General features: G+C 33.9%; 1 protein-coding gene across 1 annotated transcript in view; it reads left to right on the top strand.

Moving 5' to 3' along the window:
* Positions 1–2,700: 2,700 nt before the first annotated feature.
* CARPA (Carbonic anhydrase-related protein A) overlaps positions 2,701–21,290 on the top strand; it is a 416,626-nt gene continuing 398,036 nt past the window's right edge. The window contains exon 1 of the mRNA XM_074183227.1: positions 2,701–2,858. Within this exon, the coding sequence (XP_074039328.1) occupies positions 2,810–2,858 (49 nt within the window). The 5' untranslated portion in view covers positions 2,701–2,809. The remainder of the gene's footprint in view (positions 2,859–21,290) is intronic.

Genomic DNA, 21,290 nt, shown 5'->3' on the forward strand with positions numbered 1-21,290 from the left:
GATCCTCACAAATATAAAAAATCAATATAAACCAGATAAATATTTCTATCAATGACGAAAATATAAGAGTGAGTAATACTGTAAAATACTTAGGGTTTCAACTGGACTCTATTCTCACATTTGGAGAACATTTTCAATACATACATAAGAAAATCTCTAAAAAACTATATTTTTACTCTAGAATTTCAAAACATCTGTCTTCAAACACAAATATATTAGTCTATAAAACAATTATACAACCATGCTCCGATTTTATACTCTTTCAATTTGAACAAACAGGCACAACTACAAAAACTACAAAATAGAGGAATGATAATTATATTGAGAGGAAACCGATATACTCCCATAATTCCAATGTTAACAACCCTAAATTGGCTTTCGATATCCCATTTTTATAACAGATTTTCATAACAGACAATGATATTTGTGTATAAAATTGTTGATGATTTAACTGGAACATATCTTGAAAAATCTATTTGTTTTAATTATGATATTCACAAATATTACAGTAGGCATAATCTTGATATACATATACATAGAACTAATACCAAAATCAGTATGAACTTGTTACGATACAATTTTGCTTTGTTATAAATTGAAAAATTTATTTATACTTTTAATAATCGGTTAGTTTATTCATTTCCACATGCGAATTTATGTATATTTAAAACCTTTCTAACCCGCCTATGACACCGACTAGGTCGGTAAATAGGTTGTGTTCCTTTTTTTCTCACACCCAAGGACATAAGGATAAGGACGGAAATTTTGGCGAAAAGATATTTTTCGATCGTGAATTACTGAATGAACTGATTTGCCTCGTTAAATTATTTCGCTCGTTAACTACCTAGAAGGGATTTTCGAATTTTCAGCCAACTGTGGTTCCTTTTTGATATTGTGAAGTTTGGAGTATTTTGGGACAGTATTGGAATCAGCATCAGCATCAGCATGAGCATCAGCTTGAATTTGGGAAATTGAAATCGATTGCCAGATCAGTCTCTTGAAGAAGTTTCCTAATCGTTACCTTTACTAATAATTACCACTGGGAATATTAACAGATTCCTACTACATCCGTATCCACCGATACTGCCGGATCAGCATTCATTCCCCGGCAGCTTACGAAAAAGGAGCACTCGAAAAGCAGCTAAGTTTAGACTAAGTTATTTGAATAAAGAACCCGGTGTTTATTTATTTCCTATAATAAAATGTACAAGTTACCTCATTGAGAGGAGTGGTGTAGGCTTTTACGTGACGTCACATATTAGCACATATTAGAGAATGTATTATGATAGTGGTAATCTAGCAATTGAAGTGAGGAATCGGCAAACAGAGGGGTCACTGTATTCCTTTTTTTTATTGTAATAAACTTCCTTAGTCATTGCAAATAGAATTATTACTTTTATGAGAAGTTGAATATTTCAATAGTGGGCTTCCCCAATAACTGGGCAGTTTTCAGGTTTTTAACTGGCCAACAAAAATTGGTGGCGCTTCCCCATTTAGTTAAAAATCATTGTTTTTCTTTTAATTAGTTGCACCCACGACTTCGTGCAAACCACTGACCTAGTCGGGCATGTTAGTGGTGTTTTTGATTTTCGGCAACCCTATTGCAAATTCAATTATCTTTTTCAAAAACATCGCGTAGCAAACTCAGTATATGTCAAAGGTTTTGATACGTACTACAAATTGCCTCGTTCAATTAAATCAGCTTCAACTTTTTAATGGTTCAAAACCGATCTACTGCATCATATTTATAACAAATGTAACTGAAGGTATTACTAATAAGATGATAAGTCATGATTTTTGGAATATTAATCAATTATTTGTTAGCTATAATTTTGTTATTGTATATTAGGAATGTATCCTATTTACCAAATAAGTTGTTTTATACTTTGTTGAAATCTGCTCAGCATGGAGCATCTGATAGGGTGAGTTACATCAAATGTGAATTCGTCAAAATGTGTCCCCTTATACACTTTTGTTGACGAGTTTTTGCATTTTTTCTGAAAATCGTTGCAGCGAAAGTTATTCAAGGTGGCTCATTTCAAATGGAATGCACTGTATATCCTGAGATAATATATCCGATGAGAGTCATCGGATATATTTATGAACCCTTATTGTTGTGTTTTTGTATGATATTCACCAAATAAACCTATTATACTTTTTTTTTTTTTCAGTAATTCAATAATTTTCATATATTAGATGATAATAATTATATGGAAATATAAACATTACTAACTATTTTGTAACACAACTAGAAATACAAATCAATTCAAAGAACTATGATTATTAAGAGAAAAGGAAAGAAGAAAAAAAAAGGAAAGAAGAAAAAAAAAAAAAACACACATCAAAGGTGCTGCTTCGTTCCCTCCTGTTCATAAAAGAGGACATATGCCTCATTGCATATGTACATATTATACTGTACTTACTTTCCACTGAGACGGTATATTGTTCTTTCTGTAACACAAATTTATCAAAATGAACTAGTGGTTTCAATCAATATTTATGCATAGGTTTCATGTTGCATCAACTTCCAAATTCAAATTTCTCTTCATTTCAAATCACCACTCAGTCGCATCACTCTGTATATCTATTCCGATGCGCATCAGATGCGTCTCTCATTGGTTCCAAGAAATTTCCTTGGCCAATGACGCGGCAGATCCAGCTTTCAGCTCACGTCGAGGCGGCTGTGAAAATTGGAAAATCAGTTTCAGTTCGCGGTTGGCGTCGAAGAGGAGAACACTTCATCGAACGTTTCGCTGATATCTCGACCACGTGACGGATTCGTAGTTAGTTTGAGACAGTTTTTTTCAAAATGAGAGGGGTGACGTGCAATGTGTGGTTGGTGACGCTGTTTTTGTACGGTGAGTCGATTGATTCAAGTTTTATTAACTGAGAATTATGATTAGTAAAAATAATGATGATAGTAATGATGATAATAATAATAGTAGTGGTGAACTCGGTTTAGTTTTAGACACTGAACGAGTTGATCACAATTCTCTCAGCGAGTTGGAACCCGTTCAGAAAAAGCCCCATATAAATCCGCAGATATCACCTCACTCTTGCGGTAACACAATGCAAGGGGTCTTCTTCAATAACACTGAAGACCTTGGCTTATTCAAGCGCCTGATCTTCGTTTTCCTCAGGTTGGGTGGGCTGTAGTTGGAAATAGTTTAATAGAGAAACACATTTCAACGTAAAGTCAACATGGAATTCGTGCGAAAAGATCCACAAATACGGCTGTCATATCATATTATGAAAAATTAATCGAAATGACTGAGGCAGGGGTGTGCCCTGTTGGGATTTTTTGTGCAACTAGGATAAAGTTAACGTTTTGGTTATTTCTGACAGATATTCCCTTTATTTTAAAAAACAAGTTCGGTTAATTGTCATAACATAACAAACTCATCATGAAGTTTAACTTTTCTGATATATTTTCACTTATACTGACATTTTTAGAGAGACATTAAAAATTTGCTATAAAAATTTTAACATGACTGGTGCAAAGTTTCAATCACTTGGCTATTTTCTTAAACAAACCTTTGATTTCGAAAAAGCAGGCAACTAAAAAAAATGCAAATAATTTCGATAGAACTATTATTATTATTATAAATTTTAAACAACAATTATATTATAGAAAATACAAATGGGTACAAAAATTACTTATTGATCTAAATGAGGTTGTCAAACACTTATAGCCTACATTTCAGTATGTCGTCCTCCACGTTCAATACAAATTATGTTCCTTCTATTGACATCTGTAACTGAATTTTTAATACATCGGGGATTTATATTTGCACAGCAGTCGCGAATGGTATTTTTCAGATATTGTATGTCAGTAACTGGTCTACTTCGGTACAGGTAACCCCACAAAAAAGTCTGAAGGCGTCAAGTCGGGTGATCTAGGTGGCCAATAATGTTCCCAGTTACGTCCAATAACTTTGCCTGTGAAAATTTGTTGGAGGGACTGTTTTACAGTAACCGTGTGATGTATTGGTGCGCCATCAAGCTGATACTATAGTATTAAATATGATGATAAATTTTCCCTGAAGAAAACTGGCCCAATTATTTGGTCGTTAAGTATCCCACACCATACATCAGTTTTAAAGGAATACTGATCACCACATTCAACTGTGAAATTGGGATTTTTCTTGGGCCCACCATCGGCAATTTTGAGAACTTACCGTTCCATTTGAAGAGAACGTTGCCTCATTCGTCCATAAAATTTTATACGGAAACTTTACATTTTCTTCTCTCCTTGAAACCAGAATGAAAACCCCAAACGGAAATCAAAATCTAGTTCTTTTAATGTGTTAATGAATTTTGGCTTGTAAGGCAAACTTTATTCTTCAGCTTGTAATCGGTATTTCTTATAATATCGGTTATGCTCGTTTGCCCTTGCTCAATAACTTCTCATCATATTTACTTGTAGTGTGCTTTTTTTTAAATTGATTTGCTACGGATCCCGTTTCTATGAATTTCGACATTATCCCTGACACAGTAGTATGTTGATTAATTTTTCCTGGATGCCGTTCATTAAAAATGTTAGCTACTTGCCGGTATGGTGTATTCTCACCACATTTCAAAACTATTTCTATTCTTTCCCGAAGAGACAACATTATTGCAACAATAACTGTTAAAAATTTGACAAGTAAATCAACAACTTGACACTACCATAGCATGCTCTTTGTTTGTCAAGACCTACTTAAAATTTTTATTCAACGTGATTAAGCATCCTTATCGCCCTAGTTAGTGTTTATAAATAATCTGTAAATAATGAATATTGAAATTCTAATGTAATTTCAAGTCTAGTAATTTCATTATTACTTATTGCAGTTTTTGAGTTGTGTCTGCTGTTTCAAAATTGAAGGTACTGACGTTTGTTTAAGAAAGTAGCCGAGTGATTGGAACTTTGCACCAGTCATGTTGAAATTTTTATAGCACATTTTTAATTTATCTCTAAAAATGTCCGTATAAGTAAAAATTCATCAAAAAAGTCAAACTCCATGATGAGTTTGTTATGTATACATGAATTGATGACAATTAACCTAACTTGTTTTTTAAACTAAAGGGGATATCTGTCAAAAATAAGCAAAACGTTAACTTTATCCTAGTTGCATAAAATTTGGCATATGGATATAAAATTGCCGTAGACACAACTTTTTCAATAAACTTTTTGTTAAATTCGATCTACTTATTTCCACTTATTGGAAAAAAGTATCAAATATATTGCTTTGCTGACGACAGTACACTATTGATCCACTTTTTTTTCCAGTTACTTTTAAATTACGACATGCAAGCCAACGTTTTAATGTTACAACAGTTACAACATTGTTATCCTTTACGGTTGCAAATTTTAGTTTTGATCCAGGAACATTTTCTTTTGTTAAAAACATTCTTTTTCAATTGTACTTTACCATATGTTTATATGACTATACAATGTTTGTCCCTACCGAACTACTAGCGCTGCTAGTGAGTGATTTTTCGTACTTCAGGAAAAAGGTTCATCGAATATCTCTCATGTCATCCGGTAGATATATATTCAGGAAGTTACTTCGGCAACATCTGCTGAGTTTGAATCGATACATTATAAAGTGATTGCAGTTTCCAGAACCAATTATGATGGTTTACTTTGGAATATATAAGATACTCATGTTTGGTTTTGAATGTTTCAAAAAATGTTTTACAATTATAGGTAAATGCAAGATGAAAGCGATACTTATTTTTTGAGAAATAACAACTGTCTCTGAGTACCTCACGGCTTATTATTTTCATAACCTTTTTCTGCAGAATAGTAAATTTCGTGAACTCTAACGGAAGCTGGTGCGGATTTGTAATTTTTTTAAAGACGAAACACAAGCACCACAGAAAAATCTTTAGGGCGCTCTAAGATCGGTGCCTGTGTGTTTTTGCGCCAGACTAATAGACAAATAGACAACAGTTTGTTATTTATTGACAGAAATATCCCTGGAGAAAGCAGAGGTTGGTGGATTTTGTTGGTGGTTGAAGTTGGAATTCTCAAAAAACTACTTAAGACTAGAGTTGGCCGTAAAAACACCAGTTGAATCAAAAATGACGAAATTGAATGTTGAGTAGACCATAAAGTGAACATTACTGTGATAATTACACCTATGTACTAAAAAGTTGGATGTGGACAATTTCTTACTCATATTTTTCAGTGGCCAATACAAAATTAATGGAAATCAGTGCTCTAAGGACCTTGTCAAAAAATAATGGTATACCATGTGAGTTTGACGAACAGATAACAGTGCTTTTACCGGCGCTCCTACAATCGATGAAAATTGTAAGAATTGCGAACGTTTCGAATGAACTCAGCTTCATATAGATGTCCAATTGGACAAGGAAGACACATTGAAAGCTGTGTTGTAGCTCTTGAAACTCTGGAAGATATCATGAAAGATGGAGAGCGGCTCCACTACAGGTAGACTAACCATCAATGTATCAGCACCCAAAGGCTAGGCTTTACTACAAATTATTTTTGTATATGGTAAAGCGTATACCGCCCTTTGAATTAAACCCCATAGAATCAAAAACTAACTTCTATCCACCCTGGTTATACCTCTCCAAAAGCCGAGTGAGAAAAATAAGAGGTCTTAGTGTGACAGGTCTTCTATATTTTTATTTGCCTGTTTTCATTTCAAACCAAGCTTTTTCCTATTTTTTATCACTATGTTTGTTTAATTATGAACCTCCTTTCCTGATTCCGGATAGATTACCATCATTGAAATTGCAAGTAACATCTTAATTCGCCTCGTAATCTTTCATTACAGGTTTCAGCATGTTTTTTCCAAATGGAATATTTCTCGCTGATAACCATGATTACAAAATTTGTCAAGCTCTACTCCTTTAGTATTAGGTCTAGAAACACCGTGTCATATTTTCTTTAGGGTATATTTTTTTATTGAAAATGTTCTTGGTCCAGGGTCAAATTTATATTGGGATTATAACCCAAATCCAAATGTTCATCAATATTGGTGCTGTTTGGCCAAATTATGCGGGAAAATAGTCATTGACTGGATTATTAGGCATGTTTTTTAATTTTTTTACAAAAGGTTTCAGGAGAACGACCAATTACTGGAACAGAATCTAAATCATTCTTTTATCGAGATTCATTTGGCGTTTCGTGTTTGTCGAGAGTTAATGTGTGTATTATCAGTACAATACGAGGCTCGAACGCGATATAGTCTTCGAAGGCAAATGTACCGGAAGACGGATATCTTTGTGCATGCTTAATTGCTGTTCCTAGCCCGCTGTTGTGGGGTAAATGTAGATTTTCAGATAAGGCTGAGTGAATAATGATTGTTACAAGAAACTTTGGTCAATTTACAATGGAATCACTAGGTGGTACAGTAGTTCACCACTTTGCACTGTTATCACTTGGAATTAATGACTCAACCTCTATTGAGGAAGGCGCTAGAGGATTGAATAATGGCTTTTTTATGTATGGATTATCGATAATGCTTCTTGTTGTTGTTCAGAATGACAATTCGTCATTATTTTCAGTTTCAGTATTTGTCCGGTTTGAAGGCCGTGGATTTTTGGAATTTATTCCTAATGTTTCGCTAGCTTCCTCAGAGGTTCATACATCCTGAGTTAACATCTCCAATGGCTGGATATTATGGCTAACGCCTATTTATGTTGAATCTTCAGGTAATTCAGTGTGTTATTACCTGCATCTAGCTTAGGTAAACTACATGAAACGTGTTTATATTGATTCAGGCAGTCTGCTGTGATAATACCTGTATCTGGATTTAGTGAATTGTCAATAACGTTCGCTGACCCATTTACACCTGCCGTCATGCTGTTTGCTATTCTTCAACTTCTCAGAATGGATTTGTGGATCTTTATTGCCTCTCTTACCAGTCGGCTATGGTATCCTTGGTCGGGAACGATGAGTTCCGTAATTTCAAACTGAATCCTGCAGTGTCCTTCACTGAGTGCATTTTTTGCCACAGCTGACTAGTCTGTTTGCCCCAGTCTGCAGTTTTTTTTTCATGCTCCTTCAGTCTTGTTACCATGAATCTTTTGCTGGTTCCGTGTATACCTTTCCACAAGTGCACGGTATGCGATAAACCCCTGCTGCTGGTAGCGACCCCTTTTTGTCTTTAGCCGACCTGGGGCTTTGTTGAGTTTGGAAACCGGTTTCATGTTGTGTTTCCCTAAGAGTTTTCCAATTCTGTCTGTGACCCTAGGGTTATGAAGTAGATACGCGCGTGCAATAATCCGAGCCTCCTCCTCGTTTTGAGCCGTAAAACTCTCCAGTGTTATGGCTTTGTTGACCTCGGGTACACTGTATCCATACGATCTCAAGGTCACTTGAAGAAGTTCCAGTTCTTCATCTAGATGCTCTGGTCCACATATTCTTTGGACCCGTTCCGTTAGAGTGGAGACGACTTCTTTCTTTTGACTAGAATGTTAGTTCGACAGTGCGTGCAGGTATCTTTCCATGTGCGTGGGTTTTCGGTACACTTTGTAGGTTAGTCTAGCACCACATCATTCTATTATTACATTTGTGAATGCTATCCGCTGGTCCTGTTCAGTCTTCATGGTGAACTTGATGCTTGGGTGTTGATCGTTCAAGTGGTCTAGAAGCATGAGCAACGAGATGGCGTGGCAATGGAGTCCAGTGATAGTTAATTACTTCATGGACCGTTGTGGAGAGGAAGAAATTAACACCAAAATCGACCTTGAGGCTACGGGTTACTTGAACAAGGATCTAAGCTTCATAAAGCATCAAAAGTGGCTGGGGTGTGTACAGTTTTCTGGTTCGGAACAGTGTACCCAGCTCTTGAAAAGCCTTTGCAGTTCCAGGATTGTGCCAAGACATATCGGTATGCGTTTCAACTTCGAACGAACTTATCAAAGCAGAGAGCTGAATTGTCTGTCCCGACATTATTATATCCGCTTTGGAGAAAATCGATATACCTGGGTTTTCGTGACACTGAGTTGAACCTGGTTACTTCCACTCCAATGCGATGTCTTGAAATCCAAATGGATTGACGAGACAAGTGTGCTGTCGTCAGCAAAGCTCTATATTGGATTTTTGGTTTTTTCATATGGAATTCTAATCTGTTAAAGAAACTGACTAGAGCGCATCGAATTGTGAAATGGTGGAAAAGAAGTGGAAAGAAGAAAGCAGTCCGAGACGATTTTATATACTAACAATCGAAACATTGTAACTTGGGTTGATTTTTTTAACATTTATCATCATATACTTTCATTTTTGTGTGCTGTGTATTATTTGTTCGCGCCCGCGTAACGAACTTTTGGTTGTAGAACTTTCCATATCCATTGTAAAGTGGATCGTTTTGGAATCCATTACTTTCTTTTTTCATTCCCAACTTTTTCATTTTTGTTTCTTTTGTTACTATATTTCAAATTTCTTAGACAATGGAAGTAAAATTCTTTAATAAACACTGAAAAATCTAATGGATCACATTGAAATCAACCGTTTCGGCAGTTAAAACTTTTCGTATCCCCCCGGTATTCTCGTCCGAGCTGAAAATTGCAACCTAATCATTTTCCTAACGTTGGTCACCACTGTCCATCCATGTGTGAATATGATCTGAACTGGGGTAGATAAGACCTATTAACATCACTCATTATGGCTATTTTATGAGTCGGATATGCCTTGTTTAAATGGCGGCTAACTTCCCAACTCCCAACTTCGAAAAGGGATGTTCCGTCTCCGTGCACCCTCGTTAGTTGAGCGTATCACATCGGTGAAGCGGGTCGGCGATAATCTGGTAAAATACAGGTGTAATTTTGTTTGTAAAGTACCTAATTCCGGATATATTTATGACTTCGATGTAATTTTTATCATTTGGTCCTTTGTATCAACTGGACATGAGATAGCAGCGGAAAATGAACAATATCATTCAGGAACGGTTTGTTTTGATTTATATATTTGATGTGTAGTTATCCAACGTCGGCAGTTTCTTTGTGGGACATGGGCGGCGTTGTATAATGTTTTTCGAAATAATTTTTTTGTCATAAACCTACACAGTTTTTTTATTAGTAGTAAAGAGTAACGCCAACATTAGCTGTTCGGATTCACGTCGTGTAGACCAGAGTTTCCCAAACTTTTTTTTTATATAGACCACTTTCTAAATTTTGCTGATTCTGGTGGACCCCCTGCAGCAACATTTTTACCATATTCCCAAAATACGACGAAAAATATGAATATTACATTCAACTATGGTAATTGGCAGCTGCATTTCAATCTGCTAAAATTTTTCAAATGAAAAGTGAGAATTGATTGTTCTGTGAGCAGATGTCGAAAAAGTGAAAATGGTCAATCGAAGAAGTGCTTTCTTTTTTGATATTTACTCACCGCACAAGAAATCAATAAAATCTCATTTTGTTTAAAAAATCCCCCATTGGGTGTGGTGAAAATAAAAAAACATAGAATATTTTCTCGTGTTATTAATTCAAATATGTAATTATTACACCATTACTCAGTCGTAGTGTGATTAAAATTAAACATCACTGCAATGACAATCATATAATAGTCATACTTTTAATTGGAAGGAAGTACTTGTTGATGGACTGACAGTAAATTACAAAATTTGACTTCAGCTCTGTTGAGAATAATCGCAAATCTACCGATTTTTGATATTCAATCTGCAAGTTTTTACAAGTAACGGTCGCTGCCTACATGGATGGGTGAAGTCAAACCAATATTTCAGTCCTTCACTGTCGAAAGCAGATACATTTTCGTGGACCCCCGCTTACGAATTGTGTATCCCCATTTTTTGGTCACGCCAACGTCCACGAGTCTCTCGTGGACTCCTGGGGGTCTATCTGGATCACTTTGGAAAACATGGTATAGACTATATACTGCTGCCTATATATATATATATATATATATATATATATATATATATATATATATATATATATATATATATATATATATATATATATATATATTTTGCCTTATACCCAAATTGAATTCTTTGGCATCAAAGCTACAAGATGTGTCTGTTTATGGGGTTGTTCAAAAAACGTAGGCGAAGTTTTTCTGGCTCAAGAAAAGCATCTTCAGACGTATCACTGGTATATGTTACATAGAGTCATGTTAAACTTTCCTAGAAACTGGAAATACTGACTTCACCCTGCTTCTACATTATAGAAATGTATGACTTCGTTTTGAAAAATGAAAGTCGATTTCTTCTGATAGGCTTTACTCATACAGTTAACACTAGATAAACAAATAATATCAAGTTCTGATGGGCTTTCATAGTTCCTAATGTCGCAGATCCTTGTTTTCTCACAATTTTACCATCTGAAATAAAGAGGAAGCAAAACATCAGAGATCTTTGATAAAATTGTTGAGGCTTTCGCGGATGTTAATATTGTGTATATCTTTTGTGGACATTGTTTCCTCATGAAGATAAGTTGAGCTCTGTATCTGTAGGGAGGGTGAGTGTAGGTTCACATCACTTAGGCCACATGTGCCGCTAAGACTCGCGGAACACACACTCTCTTATTGACGATAACTCCAGAAACTCGCATAGGACATGTCTGACAGTTTCATCTTCGTATTCACACATCCTGCATAGAGGTGTGTCCACTAGCCCCATAATATGGAGATGTCATATATGATTCTGATACAGGAGTTCTGCACGCGTTGTACTCTACTGAAAGTATCTTGATCAATACAAAAACTGTAGGTAGAGGAATAATAGTTGAATTGTGACAAAACCAAAGTTTCACATTGAACTTTTTTGTAGCTATGGCTTAATAACATCTATGAGGATATAAAAGTCTCAGAGCTCCATATGCTTTTCAAAGAGTCATCTAAGATCAAGCCTAGATTTTTTGTATTATCAGAATTCCTAACAACTTCATTGTTGATAATTATCTGGTGACGTATTCCAAAAACACTTTATTGTGAGATTTTCACTAAATTGTTTTACAAAAACGCAACACGTGTTTCGCCATACAATGGCTTCATCTGGCGTGTCTTTCAACTATTATCTGGTGGTTACTATTTGCGACTGTCTGATTCGATTTGTTACCGAATACCAAGGCTACAGATTTTTTTCACATTTGAGAATATGGAATGTTGACTTCAGTACTCACTTCATGAACTTCTATTTCCAATTCTGCTATTTTATTTGATTGATTTTTTCACTCATCTTCAATTTGCTTGATATATGCTTGTATTTTGTCATTACATTGTTTATTATCCTTCAATAACGTGAGTAGTCCAGCATTTTCCATAACTCCTGAGGTACGCCAATGGTTGGTCAATAATTCGATTTGAATGTTAATTGTACAGCTACACAAAAACACCAATCGAGCTTGAAATGTGAAATTCAACATACCCACTGAGTACCTTGTTTACTAATTTCTCCAAGATTTTTGTAAATTTCTGTTGATTGTGTTCGCTTTTAATAGCATTTATATTTGAGCACAGCGGAACACTCTACCACCGAGATGATTTTTGTAGCAATCTAAATCTATGGATAATGACAATACAATAAAATACAATACAAAAATTGAACTATAAACACGAAATGAAAATTGAAAACAAGAAATGAAAATTAAAAGTTTTTAGTATCCACAATCGCCTTTGAGTGATAACTGGACTCATTCCTCTGAGGTTTTATTATTTATTGGTCATTCGAGTGCTTTCACCTATCCCCTCTTTCCTCTATTCGCTTCCCGTATGGTGCGAATAGGTGTGTTCCGCTTGATTATAGGTTTACATATGTTGCGTATCTATACGCTAGTTCCATATATGCGGCTTCAACAACGCATTTAGCCAAGCTAGAGATACGCAACATATGGAAACCAATAATCAAGCGGAACACGACCAACTCCCACCAAACAGTCAGCTCCCGCTAAAACCGATGAAGCGAAGAGAGGGAAGAGGGGATAATTGAAAGCAATCGTATGACCTATAAATCGTGAGATTTTCGAGGAATAAGGAATACTAACAATCAAAACGTCGTGAAGTATATATATATATATATATATATATATATATATATATATATATATATATATATATATTATATATATATTTCAATATATATATATATATATATATATATATATATATATATATATATATATATATATATATATATATATATATATATATATATATATATATATTTATTGAAAATATAAAATTAGATGAGTATTTATAATTTAATTAATTTGATTCTTGATTGTTATCCTGATAGTTCAAATAATTTGAAAATTTTCTGTGATATCAAAATTCTTAGTGCTCCGGCAGATACCTGTCTTTACCTCTAAATCTTACCTCTATTCTTTAAGGTTGCTCAGCTCAATCGAAGCTCATGCAGCTCTCTTTCTCAAAGTAGAATTCTTGGAAAGGTGTTATGAATAAAATTTTGTATGTCTGTGTTTTTGAAAATAAAATTTTGTCTCAAAGTTAAAAAAATATAATGAATGTAAAATTTTGTAAATGTTTTGTCAAACCAAACTTAAATTACCCTAAAACTGCGCCAAAATATCTTATGCTAAGAAATGTTCCAGTAAATGTTAAATTTGAAACAAAAATATTCTTAGAATTGTGTTGCGTACAGTTAAATTTACTTGTAACGGCAAATTAGTTACTTGAAAACTTAAGATGTCTGTGGTTCGTGCGTAGGAAACGATTCTAAAAATATCTGTGCTAAATGTCAGTGAATTTTTCAAATTTTCCTAATATCAAATCCAATAATAGTTCTTGTAAATAAAATGATGAAGTTCGTTGATAAATAAAAGTTCAGAAGTTGTGATTTTCACACTGGAAGTTCCTTGTGACTGGAAAACTTTTGATTCGATTTGGAGGTTATGAATTGTTCAAGATTTTCAAAAATGTATTCTTCTTATGGATTGGGAATTATAAATGATATTGTAATACCTCAAAACTGGTACAGCTTCCCTGGATTGGATTTTCCCTGATTGGAATTTTGAATTCTTCCAGACACTCTAAAATCTCCAGTAAGTATCCTTTCTCGTTATTATTATTTATACTCTGGCTCCTATTGATGGTTTTATATTGATAAGAACATGCAAAACGGCCTTTTCTCTTTCTTTTCCCTTTTTATTTCAAACAGCTCTTCAAAAAAATTCGCGTCTGGACAATTCAAAATCTTCTCTCCCCTTTTTTTTATTGATTCACTCCTGACAACCAGACAAAATTTTCCTGCCTGCTACTCTTCATGACAATAATTTTGAAATTTCTTCAATTTTGACACTTTTCACTGTTCACACATATTATATCTATGATTTCTGTTACCCAATATTCACTAATACTAATAATGATTAATTTTGATTACATTTCATCACATTTAGTTTTGAATTTTTCTAATTTTGAATCCAAAATTCATCATTTTTCAGAAGTTAACACTTCCTTTTCAATTTATCAATCTGATTGGCTACTCTTTAGTTGCATTCAAATCATGTACAGAGTGTTCTTACCATTTTTCAGATAAAATTCCTAATGTCAGTGTTAATTGAATTTTTGTTATTAATTTGTAGTGTAAATCTGTTTTATTGTATGTTATTATGTTGTATTAATGTCTTTACTGTTTTCAGTGTATTTATCCCGATGATTGATGGTTTCTGGTTAGTTGTGCTGTTTGGAAATGATCTGAAATACTTTAATACTGATAAGTCACAACATTGCCTGATCTGGGCATGAACATTACTCCAAATTATACAGATAAGAATTTGAATAAAGGTAAAGTATCTGGCTTTCTAATAAAATTAAACATCTAAGAATAACTTTGATTTTCACAAACTTTCAACACTGAACTAACAAAATATGTGAACTTTTAACATCAAATTAATAATAATATGAAAAACTCTTGTCATCGAACTATCAAAATAAATACAAACTTTCAACTTTTAACTATTAAAATAAATGCAAACTTTTAACATTTAACTGATTGAAATATGAAAATCTTTAACTTTAAAAACAGAATTATCTTATAAAAAACTTATCATAACAATATATATATATATATATATATATATATATATATATATATATATATATATATATATATATATATATATATATATATATTGTTTCTCTCGTGGACTCCTGGGGGTCTATCTGGATCACTGGTTTTTCTTCCTCTTGAAGATGATTACTTGTGATCGAAACACGTGTCGAGGTGTAAAATAACGATTTGGTGTTGGGAGAAAAACTCCAGTAATATTCATTACTACACCAAAGGTTCCAAACAGTATATCACAAATAATAATAATAATAATCGTTTATTAACCGCTTGTTGGTACATTAGGTACATATGGTAAGTCAATATTATATTATAATTCGTTACACTAAAAAATAAAAAAATAAACATAAACAGATAAGTAAATAAAATCTTTCAATTCGTACATATGAATTGGAGCGTCAGTATATATAAAAACAAACAATCAATATCGTTTACCATTTAAAAACTTAACAGTCATGTAAAATCTGTGTCTATCAAATTATCATTTATAAACTCTTGGTATGTTGAAATACCATCGAATGCCTTCGATAGTTCAAAAAATAGTGATAAGACGTGGTTACTTTTATCAATCTGAGTGTAAATGTAATCGAGAAGATGGTAGGAAGCTGTTTCAATGGATCTCTTTTTAACAAAACCGTGCTGAGAAGTTGAAAGTATGTTGTTGCTTTCCAAGTAATCGGTTATTCTATTTACTCTTATCTTTTCTAATAATTATCCATTAACTATTAATACATAAAGTAAATTTATCTTTACTAGGACGAAAGAAATGCAGTGAAAGCAATACTAATGATAACAGAGTATCCCGTTCTAAGAATTCTTACATGCTATAATATCCCTTATAAGTTAACAGCTCCTTTATTTGTTTTTTAAATGGTATAATATACAAATCTTTAATATCTTGAAGCAACGTATTGAATAATATTATAATATTTATATCATATTAAACAATGGAAGTCGGAACTAATGAAATGCACCACGAAACATTGTTAACCACCTTCAACCAAACATGGACGAAAATTGCAAAAAAATTCAAAGATCCATGGAGCATACATTTCAGTATTTGTTTTAGATACAGTGGAAGGAAACTCAAGATTTATCAAAAGATTCAGTAAAGTACATTCGTCTCATTCCGTAATTACACTATGAATTCAAATTTTCGTGTATTTATTTTATTCCAGCACTAATTGCAAAAAGCATGGACGGGTAACTTCCTAATTACAGACTCTTTCCTGATGCTCTGTTGTATTCCATTCATAGACCGGACAAAAGAATTTTCGAACTCGAAGAAACAGAAACACAATAGAAATAAATGTTTATCTTTCGAAGTTGAAATTTCGCTCTAACCCACTTGAAAAGAGGACTGAAGACAAAATGATTGGCTGGCTTAGCGTTCAAGATTTATATTAGGAAGGATTTAGTGCTCTTTTTCTATTTTTAGAAAATATAATGCCCGGTTAGGGAAGTAAAACTGTCATATTAACTCAAGCCGTTTGATATCTCTCTCCGAATTAAACGTCTTTCGCACTTGTGTTGGGATACTTATATAATGTTTTTAGAGAACCGGTGAAATGTTCTGAAACCTTGACAGCGGGAGAGTCGTGAAAGCTATTGCTGATCTTGAGCCATTTCAGATTTTTTTTATCGACCCGTCTCGTAAACACATGTTCCAATATATTATATTTCATAAAAGTAAATAAGAACCACCCACCAACAGAAATTTCCCGAAAAACCTGTATGAGAGCATATAAGATCATTACATTGATGAATCCCAAATAAATAAACATTATGCTTATGAAGGTGGTTGACAACTGAAGTGAATCAAACAAAATACAATCAATATAAAAACAAACTTTAAAAAGTAATGGATGAATCTAACATCAACTATTATAAAATAAAAATCTGATGATGAGTTGTGGAAAACAATAAACGAAATTATAAACAAAAGAAATAATATAGAAGGAATAAGAGAAATCTATTTAGATGATGGTGAAAAAATTCATGATCCCCAACAAATCGCCAATGAATTCGTCGGATACTTCAAAAGTTGATCAAAATATAGAAAATGACATTCTTAAAAGACCAAATTACAGGAAAATCTAATTGAAAAATAGAAATGTGAATTATTTTTTCCTAGAAGAAACCAATGAATCAGAAACCGAGCGAACCATACTGAACCTAAAAAATAAAAAATGTCCCGGAATCTCCGAGCAGAAACTATCAAATTAATAGCTAAAGAACTAGCAAAACCATTAACTTACCTGATGAACTGGTCCTTCAGAATTGCTATTATAACACCAATATTCAAATCTGGAAATAGAACCAAATTGGAGAACAACCGTCCAATATCTGTTATTACAAATTTCGCAAACATTTTTGAGATTATCCTGAAATCCCGAATCATCAGCGCATACCTAAATAAAAATAATATTTTATCTAAAAATCAGTATGGTTATTACCAGGGCAAATCAACTGTAGACGCCATATCATTTCTCACGAATCACATTAGTGAATACGTAGATAAAAATGTACCATCCCTATGTATATTCGTAGTTTTGAAAAAAGCTTTTAACACTGTCAGTCACAATCAACTGTTAGAAGTACTGGACAACTGTGCAGTTATCTGAATCAAAGAAAACAATGAGTGAAAATTAAAGACGCGAAGAGTGACCTTCACACTGTTGAGTACGGCGTACCTCAGGGAACCGTTTTGGGTCCGCTGCTTTTTAACATCTACCTGAACGATATTTTCTCACTCAATGTGAAAGGTAATATAATCAGTTTCGCTGACGACACTGCTATTATTTATCAATCGGAATCATGGAATTCTCTGAAACAAAAAGCAGAAAAAAATTTCAAAACGATAATCAAATGGTTCGAAAGTAAATTATTGAGTATAAATATATCCAAAACATTTTACATTTCCTTCACTTTGTATGCCAAGAATCTCCCAGATTTCAAATCACTTTCAATAAAATACGATGATGTAGAATTTTCCGTTTCATCAGTGGATAAATTGAAATACCTTGGTATATATATTGACGCTCATCTAAAATGGGATGCACATATTGATTACTTAGTCAAAAAACTACGATTCGTTACATACAGATTGAAATACGTGAGACCATACCTACAAACAGCCCAGATGCGAATGCTATACTATGCATTGTTCGAAACTCACCTCATATACGGAATAATTGCTTGGGGAGCAGCAAACACAACTTTTCTGAAACACCTCAAAAAAGAATTTACCCGACCGACTCATTATATAAAGAAACATCAATTTTAGATATCAGACAACTCTACTTTCTCAAAACTATAATAAGACAACATAATAATAGACATGAATTGAGAAAACTTCAATATGAAACTCGATACAAAAATCATTCATATGTCCCGAATTCAAGGAAAAACATCCTTCAAAGGTCTTACTCATTCCTAGCTCCTCGATTATATAATCTCGTGACACATCATATAAAAAATATCAGGAGTAACAATTCATTCAAGAATAAACTCAAAACCTGGGTCTTAGGCTTGCCAAGGCTTCAGATACACCAGTACGTTGATATGAAAAATGTTTACTATAACAGTGACATGTACTGAAACTGATTCACATCTTCATATAGAAAGTTTGAAGATATAATTAAAATAATATGTCTGATATTGTTAAAACTTCTTACCTTTTATTTATTTACTTTTCTGCAATTTCTGCAGAACCCACGCACAGGTATATCCTTCTGTGGGAATTTTATATTTATTCGGAAACTGCCTCGTACAACTTGTGACATTGAACAATGTATAATTGCCAATAAATATTATTATCATTATTTTTATTTCATTGGTTCGAACTTCTATTGTCTAATATGATTTAAATTGATTTGGTGGGAGTTGGTCGTGTTCCGCTTGTTTATAGGTTTTCATATGTTGCGTACCTTTACGTTAGCTTTCAGGTTGAGACCACTTGCTGTTATGTTGATAAGTCGAAACATGCTCTGCTATTCCTGATTTGCTGGTTCCTCCTCGCTGTGTGTGTTTCTTGTGCTCGGCAATGCGAACTTTCAATGGTCCTTAGTTTCACCGATGTATGATTCTCCGCACTCGCAGGGTATCCGGTAAATGCAATTCTTGGAATCGCAGTCCACGTTTGGTGGCCTGGTTTTTGTGAGGCTGCTACGGATAGTGTTTCCAGATCTGAAGCAGGTTCTGATGTTATACTTGGACCAAATTTTTCTTATCCTTTTCGACAATCCTCTGATGTAGGGAAGAAGAAGTACTGGTTGTGGTGGCTTCTCTTCCTTGTGAGGCTCTTGCTGTCTTCAATCCAAACTCTGTTCCAATATCACTTTGGAGTAACCATTACGTTCGAAGATCATTTTTGATATTGCTTAGTTCCTTTTCGAGATTTTCCTTTGTACTAAGGAGCCCGAAAGCACGGTCTACTAGAGTCTTGATGATTCCTCTTTTAGTCGATTGATGGTGGTTGGATTCCTGGTTCAGATACTGTCCCGTGTGAGTGAGTTTTCGGTATACAGTAGTTTCCCGCAGATACTAAATGGGTGGCTTAAACAAATTGGTGGGTTCACTACGGCTCTTTTCAACGACGGGAATATTTTACTCACAATAATAGTGAACCAGCTAACTCATGTCATCTTTGTTCATGAAGAAAAACTTCGACAATTCCAATGCTCGAGTTTCATGTGCTTGTTGAGTCCTGCAAATTCTTCTCAGTTCAGAATAATATAGGCTTTACAGCCGGAGTCATTATCAATGAATATAACAAAATGGGGTCTGGTGGTCTGTCGTCGAATGGAACCTGGAGGAATGAACGTTTCGTCTGCTATTGCGGCATACATCATCAGTGGTATGTGAGTCGACTGGAAGGAAAAATGTTGAATTTTGAAGTCAACACTCGAATCTATGAAAGTAGCCGTGAACAATGATTTCACCAGCTCGTATACCAATTTAGAGAAGAAATCGCTTCGCAGACAACGAAATTTCTGACTTTGTTCGAAATATAGACGCGTACCTTTCATATTATTGCAGAACTAGAAAGCGAATAATAAAAGTCGACAAAATATATACACTTTGTAAAAGCCAAATGGAATAAATTCATTATTTCGGTTACGGCACATATTTTAACAAAAACCCGAAACACGTCAAATTTGAATTATAATTTGACATACTTCAACGAAAAAATAATACCCTTACCTTCAACCCCCATCGAATGACAGGTACCTACAACCCCCAATTTTTCAAATAGAAAGTATAGGCTTGTGATATATCGTTTGAAAGGGTTCTTCATCCTCTTTTCAAAAATTTTATCGCTCTCAAGTTTATTGCAACAATTAAGATAAAGTAAATTAAAATCATGTGGTTACCGAAATTCGATAAAATACATTCTAAACTTATTGCAATATACTCAAAACTCAATTCATGTTGAGGTATTGATAGTAAGAAAGTGAGCAGAAACCAAAACAATGTTCTTTCTAGATGGTATCCTTTAAAAAACTGTAAATAATTTCTGTGGCAACTTTAGTTTAAAACGCATAGTCAACTTGTTTTGTATGTTACATCAGGTGTCAATATTTCAATTCAAGTTTAAAGTTCGTTAACTTCAAGTCTGGCAAATGGTTAGATTAACGGAAATTCATAAAATAACAGTTTTACAAATCATTGGTTACGGAGATAAAACCCGAACATAACAGGAAGTAGCTCACCTATTTTACGATATGGTTTCAGCAGAATGGAGCACCACCACATTACCAAGTTAATGTCCGGCAATACCTCGATACAACATTTCCCAATTGGTGGAGAGGGAGGCAAGGATCGATTGAATGGCCAGCGCGATCACCTGATCTTTCATCATCAGATTTCTTTTTATGGGAGTATGTAAAGAGCAATCTGTACAAAACTAAACCTTCAGATTTGAATGACTCAAAAGAATGAATAACGGTTGCAATTAGGACGGTCACGCCAGATATGTTAAATAATGTTAGAAGACAGTTTTATTTGAGACTAGGATGTTACCAAGATGCTCGCGGTGAACATTTTGAACATCTACTTCGTTCATAGTTCTTTTCCCACTTACATGGGTTAAACTTTTCACAAGAAAATTTGTTGGAATGAAAAAATCATTTTCAATTTCTCTAATATCAAACTGAAACTATTAGAGATACCTTCAGTCTGTACTACCCAAGTAACTATTTCTGAGTCGTGAAAAATACAAGAATGTAAATGTCCACTGAACATACATCGTTTCTTTATCGCTTGCTTTATTTTATGCAGAGA

Source organism: Leptinotarsa decemlineata, unplaced genomic scaffold, assembly GCF_025532065.1.
Source record: "Leptinotarsa decemlineata unplaced genomic scaffold, Ldec_3_MD MMD2_tig00026336_RagTag_RagTag, whole genome shotgun sequence".
NCBI lineage: Eukaryota > Metazoa > Arthropoda > Insecta > Coleoptera > Chrysomelidae > Leptinotarsa > Leptinotarsa decemlineata.